This window comes from Ranitomeya imitator, chromosome 2 (assembly GCF_032444005.1).
Source record: "Ranitomeya imitator isolate aRanImi1 chromosome 2, aRanImi1.pri, whole genome shotgun sequence".
NCBI lineage: Eukaryota > Metazoa > Chordata > Amphibia > Anura > Dendrobatidae > Ranitomeya > Ranitomeya imitator.
In genome coordinates this window covers 638,469,985-638,480,190 of record NC_091283.1, presented here as the reverse complement: position 1 = coordinate 638,480,190, position 10,206 = coordinate 638,469,985, and the positions used below count along the sequence as shown (strand labels likewise).

The following is a 10,206-nucleotide window of genomic DNA, read 5'->3' as shown; positions in this document are numbered from 1 at the left end:
AAATGGTATGGCGCATAATTTAGCCTTGGAGGTGATGTCACCAGACCACATTTTTAACCAAAGCGCCCTTCTAGCCGAATTGGTCTGTACTAATGACCTGGCAGCAATTCTGATGGTTTCCATAGAAGAGTCTGCTAGGAAACCCGTGGCTCTAAGGAGACTGGGTAGTGATTCCAATAATTCAGCCCTAGATGTACCTTGGGATATATGAGATTCTAGTTCACCTAACCAACGAAAAAGTGCTCTAGCCACGCAGGTTGAAGCAATGTTGGCTTTGAGGGCTACCGAGGAGGTTTCCCACGATTTTTTTAACAGACTTTCAATTTTTCTGTCCATCGGGTCTTTCAATTGAGACGAGTCTTCGAATGGAAGAGCCGTTCTTTTAGCCACTCTTGCCACCTGTGAATCAACTTTCGGAACGTCCCATTTAGTCAGATCTCCTTCTAAGGGGAATCTATGCTTCATCTCAGATGGAGTACTGAGACGTTTTTCAGGAAGTTCCCACTCCTGATCGATCATATCAGATATATTTGAGTGGATCGGGAACCCCACCCGTTTACCCTTGGATATACCGCCAAACATCTGGTCCTGTATGGACTGTGGTTCTGGCTCTTCCTCCAGCCCCATAGTACTGCGTACAGCAGCTACTAAATCCTCAACCCATACTGAAGAGAAAAGGTATTTCCGAACTTCAGAGGTTATAGGGGACGTAGGTTCCTCCCGTCTACCCGAGGATGAGGCATAGGAGAGGTCTGATTCGGATTCAGAATCCTCCTCCTGGATTTTCCTTTTTTTAGCTGGGGAGGGTGGCTGTGGGGGTGGGGGGGTAAAGGCCGCTAGGGAGGATTGCACCTCTTGTTTGACCAAGGAGCGTATTTCTTCTAATAAAGAAGGTTGCTCTGCCCTGACAATCTTGTCAGTACAGGTCTTGCAGAGTTTTTTCTCCCAAGTTGGTGGCAGCTTAACGTTACAGATGGCACACTTCTTTTTTGTAGTAGTTTTGGGGGTAGACTTTTCTCCCTGCAATGAGAGGGGAGAGGGAGTCATGCTAATAGTAATATCCCAAAAATACCATCTAAGGACCCCTTGTCCCTGCAACACTTACTGTGGCGGGGGCAGCGCTGGGCTCTGCAAGTGCAGGGCAGGTACTGCTCTCCATGATAGGATAGTCTTACCTGCGACGTCTTCTGGCAGGTTTTATGCTCTAAGGCATGTCCCAGCCCCCAGCGATTGGAATTCCTCCTCCCCTCCATGGCCCAGGGTGGAGGACGCCGTCCTGCACGAGATGCCGCCGGCGGAAGTGCCTCTAGGCGCCCAGAGAAGACCGGAAGTGACGCGCGCGATCACTTCCGGGTTGCCAGCGGCATGTGGAGGAGAGGACACCGGAGAGCTCCAGGAGGACTCCGGATAGGAACACTAGCCTGCTTTGCCCTCACGGGGGCGCGGGAAGGCTAGGACCAGGTCCCGAGGACACCGCAGCGCGGCGCGACGGGAGCAGCATAAGCGGGAAGGGGAGGTAAGAAACGACCCCATGCTGCCCGGTTATAATTTTTAGGCAGAGCCTGCATAGCAGTAGTTACCGGCCACCACTGCATACGAAGTAAACCTCTCCTGTCCCATGGGGAACAGGAAAGACACTGGTGAGAGGGAGGTGGGAGGGCCTTTTAACCTCTCCATTTCCTGTTCCCCATTAGGGCAAAGAGGCAACCTCCGTATGCCGTCGTGGAAGGTTACTAGAGAAAAAATGATTTTTTACTTTCACGGCTCTGCATTATTAACTGTAGTGAAACACTTGGGCGTTCAAAGTTCTTACAACACATCTAGATAAGTTCCTTGGGTGGTCTAGTTTCCAATATGGGGTCACTTGTGGGGGGTTTCTACTGTTTAGGTACATTAGGGGCTCTGCAAACGCAATGTGACGCCGGCAGACCAATCCATCTAAGTCGGCATTCCAAATAATAATAAATAATAATAATAATCTTTATTTTTATAGCGCTCCTTCCCTTCCGAGCTCTGCCATGCGCCCAAACGGTGGTTACCCCCCACATATGGGGTATCAGCGTACTCATGACAAATTGCACAACAACTTTTGGGGTCCAATTTCTCCTGTTACCCTTGGGAAAATACAAAACTGGGGGCTAAAGAAGAATTTTTATTTTCACGGCTCTGCGTCACTTGGGGGTGCAAAGCTCTCATAACACATCTAGATAAGATCCTTAAGGGGTCTACTTTCCAAAATGGTGTCACTTGTGGGGGGTTTCAATGTTTAGGCACATCAGGGGTTCTCCAAATGCAACATGGCGTCCCATCTTAATTCCAGCCAATTTTGCATTGAAAAGTCAAACGGCGCTCCTTTCCTTCCGAGCTCTGCCATGCACCCAAACAGTGGTTTACCCCCACATATGGGGTATCAGCATACTCAGGACAAATTGCACAACAACACTTGGGGTACAATTTCTTCTGGTACCCTTGGGAAAAATAAAAAATTGGGGGGCGAAAAGTTCATTTTTGTGAAAAAAATATATTTTATTTTTATGGCTCTACATTATAAACTTCTGTAAAGCACTTGGTGGGTGAAAGTGATCACCACACATCTAGAAAAGTTCCTTAGAGGGTCTACTTTCCAAAATGGTGTCACTTGTGAGGGGTTTCAGTGTTTAGGCACATAAGGGGCTCTCCAAACGCAACATGGCGTCCCATCTCAATTCCAGCCGATTTTGCATTGAAAAGTCAAATGGCGCTCCTTCCCTTCCGAGCTCTGCCATGCGCCCAAACAGTGGTTTACCCCCACATATGAGGTATCAGCGTACTCAGGACAAATTGTATAACAACTTTTGGGGTCCATTTCTCCTGTTACCGTTGGAAAAATAAAACAAATTGGAGCTGAAATAAATTTTTTGTGAAAAAAAATTAAATGTTCATTTTTTTTTAAACATTCCAGTTTTTAGAATGGTGTCACACTTGGGTATTTTCTATCATATAGACCCCTCAATATGACTTCAAATATGATGTGATCCCTAAAAAAAATGGTGTTGTAAAAATGAGAAATTGCTGGTCAACTTTTAACCCTTATAACTCCCTAACAAAAAAAAAAATTGGCTCCAAAATTGCGCTGATGTAAAGTAGACATCTGGGAAATGTTACTTATTAAGTATTTTGTGTGACATATCTCTGTGATTTAAGGGCATGAAAATTCAAAGTTGGAAAATTGCGAAATTTTCACCAAATTTTCATATTTTTCACAAATAAACGCAGGTACTATCAAAGAATTTTTACCACTGTCATGAAGTACAATATGTCACGAGAAAACAGTGTCAGAATCATCAGGATCCGTTGAAGCGTTCCAGAGTTATAACCTCATAAAGGGACAGTGGTCAGAATTGTAAAAATTGGCCCGGTCATTAACGTGCAAACCACCCTTGGGGGTAAAGGGGTTAAGGTCAAAATAGGCTGGTTCATGAAGGGGTTAAGGTAAGTCAGAAGAGGGGACTAGAATGCAGTCTGTGAGGAGCTCACCATAGCCGCTCCGGTCTATCCCTGTCAGTGCTGAGCGGACTGTTTTCGCTCCATGAAGTCACCTCAGCACTGCGCCGCCTAGTGTCTGCAATGAGGAGCACACGCTGTCGCCGATTAGACGCAGTCGCACAGGGACGTGTGTATCGCACGGTCACATAAATGAACATTCCCGGGCAGCAGCAGAGGCTCCTCCCACGCATGTGACTGCTCACGTGGTCATGACATCATCAAAGGTCCTTCGCTCAGCAAAATCCCCCGCCCATTGTGCGGACTCCCTGGCGAATATCCGGTCACATGGTACGTTGATGTTACTGTCATGTGACTCTGACGTCATCAAGGTCCTATCACCGGATACTAAATTGTCCAAACAGGGAACGATTGCAGGGCTCCATAGTGACGGTAAGAGCGGCGCCGGCCCTGAGCAGCGCACACCCATAGGGGGCAGTCATTGGGATGGATGGGTGGGTGAGGAGAGGCCGCATAGGTATAGGGGGCTGTGTAGGATGTAGTGCCTGTTCCTGAGGGGGCACCTGTGCATGGAGGTCTCGGGGGCTCCAGTAACCCTGCTCTCATTGTTCCCCTCAGCTTTCTCCAGAGGCGGGAAGATGCCAAGATGCTTTGTTGAGCGATGCCACAACTATGGGGGCAAGAGACTGAGCATCATCCTCCACTCCTTCCCCAACAACCTGGACAAGATCAAGACCTGGCTGCGGTGCATAGAGCGGGGCGGGCACGTGGTCAGCGACATGGAGGAGCTGGCCCACAGAATATTCCAGGGGAAGCCCAACAACCGCTTCCGGGTGTGCTCCGAGCACTTCACCGAGCAGTCCTACCAGCCCAGCGGACTGAGGAAGACCCTGAGGAAGGATGCGGTCCCTACAATATTCCGGGACGTCCCACCACAGAAGTGTCCATGGCAAAAGGTTAAACCGGCACTCAAGAGCCCCCAGGTGGACCCGTCCGGGGGGCCGCACCGCAGAACGTGCACATCGCAGCAGTCTCATCGGCAGAGCGCGTTTCGTCCAGTTCCCATGAACCCTTGTGTCCTGGATCGTCAGCCATGTGGCCCGGTAGGTTGTGGGTCCCAGGAAGGCGCGTTCTGGAGCATCATTCTGCTTCTCAGACAACAGGTCGCTGTTCTCAGTGGTTTTGGAGGACGCCATTGTTCCCATGTCTTTCAAGCATACGCTGTGTCCGGAGTGGCTGCAGTCATCGCTCGCAGCATTGTAAGCACGCCCTGGCACTTTATCAGCTCGCTATACACCGATGCCCTGGCTGTCGCTCAAAGTGCCAAGACGTGCTTACAACAGCTGGTCGCTGTGTACTGAGCAGTGACTGAAAGCCAGCAACCCTCAGAAGGAATAAAGTTCTCTTTTTTCCTGGCAGCCACACTGTCAGTAAGGCGGCCGGACATCTATCAATCCTGCAGATTATACTTGCCTGAGTAGGTAATAACATTTGAGGAATGACCGGTTCCCTTTAAATTAAGTAGTCCCTATTGTAAAATGCAAACACCATACACTGCACTCCATATCAGCGCCGCTCCAGCAAAGCCAAGGCTCCCATGACCGTGTTATGCCACATGATCCCTGCAACCAATCAGCGGCTGCTAATGGGTGAGGCGCTCTCACTTCTGCTTGTCCGAGGTTCACGTCTTTGGACCAACCTCAAATAAACCAAAGTGATAAAAGTGCAGCAGCCAATAGAAGCCAGTGATTGGCTGCAGGGTTCACAAGACTTAATAATCACGCAGGAGACCCGGTGCAGATACAGGGGGTGAGTGTATGGTGTTTTATTTTACCAGGGGTATTCATTTAGAAAGGGGTTGTCCACCCTTTAAGCCTGCAATCAATAAAGCTACAGTCACACATCCGTGTTGTACTTTTTAGTTCTGTCTCTTTTTTTCTTAGACAGAACACAGACAAATAGTTTAATTGAGCCGTACACACAGGTTTTACAAACGGGTCTGTGAGAATTGGTGTACGTCCTATGTAGGAGAAAAGTAAAGGCCCAATAAACCTGTACAGATCAGATGTTCACTCGGCCTGACAAATGTATGGAGAAGATTAATTCGAAATATGAATGTACTGACCTCCTACAGCATCATGTTGTTGGCTGCACAAGCCCAGTTTACTGCTAATGATGATTTTTATGCTGGCAGAAGTGATCTGACCACCAAACAATAAATAACAAAAAAGTTTGGGCACTCAAATGAAAATTTATTGTCCAATGTAGACCAATGAGGCAAATGCCACCACCATACAACAAAGAAAAAATACAGCATGACCCGATTGAAAGACAGATTAACTTTTGCAACGTTTCAGCACGAACATGCCTTTCTCAAGCTGAATCTGCTGTAGAAGGGGGTCAAAAGTAATGGGACCTAGTCTCCTTTCATGCCTGAATGGTGTGGGGGCCCCGACAATGAGTGCCTGATCACCAGGCACATATTCTCCGTTGGGTGGCTAATGGCATGATTACATGGGCCAGTAATTAAAATGATCGTTCACCGTATATCTGCTTGTCTATTTGGTCTTTTAGGTTAGGGATACGATTTTGTAGGCCTACGTGAAGAGATGTGTTTTTAGGCCACACCTAAAACTGTGGACACTTGGAATTAACCGGATTGTCCTGGGTAGCGCATTCCAGAGGGTTGGTGCAGCACAAGAAAAGTCTTGCAGACAAAAGTGGCAATGTCAGATTATGATGTCAGTTTTAGATCATTACCAGAATGGAGAACATGGCTGGGTGGTAAACAGATGAGAGAGGAGATCTATGGCTGTGGAGCGCTTTGTGGGTGAGAGTGATAAGTTTATATTGGACTCTGTAGCTGATGGGCAACCAGTGCAGAGACTGACTCAGGGTGGAGGGATCGATGTATGGCCGGATAGAAATATGAGCCTGGCTGCAGCATTCCGGATAGATTGCAGAAGGGAGAGTTTAGGAAGTAGAAAACCGGTTAGTAAAAATGTCCAATAATCAAAACGGGAATGAATCGGGGAGACTAAGTGTTTTTTTTTATGGTAAGGCTAGGGTTGGCTTTGGAGTCGTTTTTGATGTGCAGATGACATACATGTGCTTAAGATTGGAGATGAGGAATGAAGCAGGGAGTAGACATACTTCCAACATTATTAAATTGTTATATAATGGATAACCTTCAGCTTAAAAGTTGAAACAATGAATGCCTTGCAAGTAATACGTTGTTATTGGACCGCCCAGTGAATGACAAAAAATAATGCCAATTAGGCCTTTATCAAGGCTATCTGCATGAGACACAACGTGAGAAACACATATCACTTTCCAAAGCACATACAGGACGATTTTACACACGCATAAATAGTTCTCAAAATAAATAAATGATGAATAAAGAAACAAAAAATACCTTATAATATCAATGCTATCCAGTGTGAGTAGCAAAGTATTAGTATATTTTCAAGAGGTTGGTGCTCCAGTCATGGGAATAAGTCTGTAATGTAAAAAAATAAGCTGGTCAGACAGCCTATACCATAACTATACAACAGGTAGAGGGGAGATTATATATATATATATATATATATATATATATATATATATATATATATATATATATATATATATATATATATATATATATACTAGCTGAAGAGCCCGGCGTTGCCTGGGCATAGTAAATATCTGTGGTTAGTTATAGCACCTCACTTCTCTTATTTTCCCATCACGCCTCTCATTTTCCCAATCACATCTTTCATTTTCCCCCTCACATCTCTCATTCCCCCCTAACACTTGTCATTTCGACCTCACATCTGTCATTTTCCTATCACTACACTATTTTCCCTCACTCCTCTCATTTTGCACTCACACCTTTTCATTTTCACCTCACACCTCTCATTTTCACCTCAGTATATACATGTTTGTAATCTCCCTTATATATAGTATACACCTGTATGTCATCTCCTGTATATAGTATATACCTGTATGTCATCTCCCCTGTATATAGTATATACCTGCTGTGTGTCATCTCCCCTGTATATAGTATATACCTGTATGTCATCTCCTATATATAGTATATACCTGTATGTCATCTCCTCCTGTATATAGTATATACCTGTAGGTAATCTGCTCCTGTATATAGTATATACCAGTGTGTCATCTCATCCTGCATTTAGTATATACCTGTATGTCATCTCCTGTATATAGTATGTACCTGTATGTCATCTCCTCCTCTATATAGTATATAACTGTTATCTCTCCTGTATATAGTATATATCTGTGTGTCATCTCCCCTGTATATAGTATATACCTGTGTGATCTCCTGTATTAGACCTCGTTAACACGTTATTTGCTCAGTATTTTTACCTCAGTATTTGTAAGATAAATTGGCAGCCTGATATATCCCCAGCCAACAGGAAGCCCTCCCCCAGGCAGTATATATTAGCTCACACATACACATAATAGACAGGTCATGTGACTGACAGCTGCTGTATTTCCTATATGGTACATTTGTTGCTCTTGTAGTTTGTCTGCTTATTAATCAGATTTTTATTTTTGAAGGCTAATACCAGACTTGTGTGTGTTTTAGGGCGAGTTTCGTTTGTAAAGTTTTGTGTGTTGAGTTGTGTGTGGCGACATGCATGTAGCGACTTTTGTGAGATGAGTTTTGTGTGGCAACATGCGTGTAGCAACTTTTTATGTGTCGAGTTGCATGTGACAGGTTAGTGTAGCAAGTTGTGTGCAGCAAGTTTTGCGCATGGCGAGTTTTGCACATGGCGAGTTTTATGTGTGGTGCCTTTTGAGTATGTGCAAGTTTTGTGTGAGGCAACTTTTGCATGTGTTGCAAATTTTGTGCATATGGCAATTTTTCCGCGTGTGCAAGTTTTGCGTGTGGCGAGTTTTCCATGAGGTGAGTTTTGCACTTGTGGCGAGTTTTGCGTGAGCCTAGTTTTTGCATGTGGCGAGTTTTGCGCGTGGCGAGTTTTGAGTGGCGACTTTTGTGTTTCGACTTTTATGTGGCGAGGTTGGTGTATGTGTGGTGAAATGTGTGCTGAGGGTGGTATATGTGTTCAAGCACGTGGTAGTGTGTGGCGCATTTTGTGTGTGTGTTCATATCCCCATGTGTGGTGAGTATCTCATGTCGGGGCCCCACCTTAGCAACTGATCGGTATATACTCTTTTGCGCCATCGCTCTCATTCTTTAAGTCCCCCTTGTTCACATCTGGCAGCTGTCAATTCGCCTCCAACACTTTTCCTTTCACTTTTCCCCATTATGTAGATAGGGGAAAAATAGTTTGGTGAATTGGAAAGCGCGGAGTTAAAATTTCACCTCACAACATAGCTTATGACGTTCTCAGGGTCCAGACGTGTGACTGTGCAAAATTTTGTGGCTGTAGCTGCGACGCCTCCAACACTTTTCATTTCACTTTTTCCCCATTATGTAGATAGGGGCAAAATTGTTTGGTGAATTGGAACGCGCGGGGTTAATATTTCACCTCACAATATAGCCTATGACGCTCTTGGGGTCCAGACGTGTGACTGTGCAAAATTTTTTGGCTGTAACTGTGACGGTGCAGATGCTAATCCCGGACATACACATTCAGCTTTATATAGTAGATATATATATATATATATATATATATATATATATATATATATATATATATATATATATATATAATGTATGTATGTATGTATGTACAGTGGGGCAAAAAAGTATTTAGTCAGTCAGCAATAGTGCAAGTTCCACCACTTAAAAAGATGAGAGGTGTCTGTAATTTACATCATAGGTAGACCTCAACTATGGGAGACAAACTGAGAAAAAAAAATCCAGAAAATCACGTTGTCTGTTTTTTTAACATTTTATTTGCATATTATGGTGGAAAATAAGTATTTGGTCAGAAACAAAATTTCATCTCAATACTTTGTAATATATCCTTTGTTGGAAATGACAGAGGTCAAACATTTTCTGTAAGTCTTCACAAGGTTGCCACACACTGTTGTTGGTATGTTGGCCCATTCCTCCATGCAGATCTCCTCTAGAGCAGTGATGTTTTTGGCTTTTCGCTTGGCAACACGGACTTTCAACTCCCTCCAAAGGTTTTCTATAGGGTTGAGATCTGGAGACTGGCTAGGCCACTCCAGGACCTTGAAATGCTTCTTACGAAGCCACTCCTTCGTTGCCCTGGCGGTGTGCTTTGGATCATTGTCATGTTGAAAGACCCAGCCACGTTTCATCTTCAATGCCCTTGCTGATGGAAGGAGGTTTGCACTCAAAATCTCACAATACATGGCCCCATTCATTCTTTCATGTACCCGGATCAGTCGTCCTGGCCCCTTTGCAGAGAAACAGCCCCAAAGCATGATGTTTCCACCACCATGCTTTACAGTAGGTATGGTGTTTGATGGATGCAACTCAGTATTCTTTTTCCTCCAAACACGACAAGTTGTGTTTCTACCAAACAGTTCCAGTTTGGTTTTATCAGACCATAGGACATTCTCCCAAAACTCCTCTGGATCATCCAAATGCTCTCTAGCAAACTTCAGACGGGTCCGGACATGTACTGGCTTAAGCAGTGGGACACGTCTGGCACTGCAGGATCTGAGTCCATGGTGGCGTAGTGTGTTTCTTATGGTAGGCCTTGTTACATTGGTCCCAGCTCTCTGCAGTTCATTCACTAGGTCCCCCCGCGTGGTTCTGGGATTTTTGCTCACCGTTCT

At 45.0% G+C, this 10,206-nt stretch overlaps 1 protein-coding gene across 1 annotated transcript in view; it reads left to right on the top strand.

Annotated features, from left to right (window-relative positions):
• Positions 1-3,832: 3,832 nt before the first annotated feature.
• Positions 3,833-10,206, top strand: part of LOC138665340 (oocyte zinc finger protein XlCOF29-like) — a 27,834-nt gene continuing 21,460 nt past the window's right edge. Inside the window, exons 1-2 of the mRNA XM_069752733.1 lie at positions 3,833-3,915; positions 4,102-4,586. Coding sequence (XP_069608834.1) covers positions 4,122-4,586 — 465 coding nt within the window. The 5' untranslated portion in view covers positions 3,833-3,915; positions 4,102-4,121. The remainder of the gene's footprint in view (positions 3,916-4,101; positions 4,587-10,206) is intronic.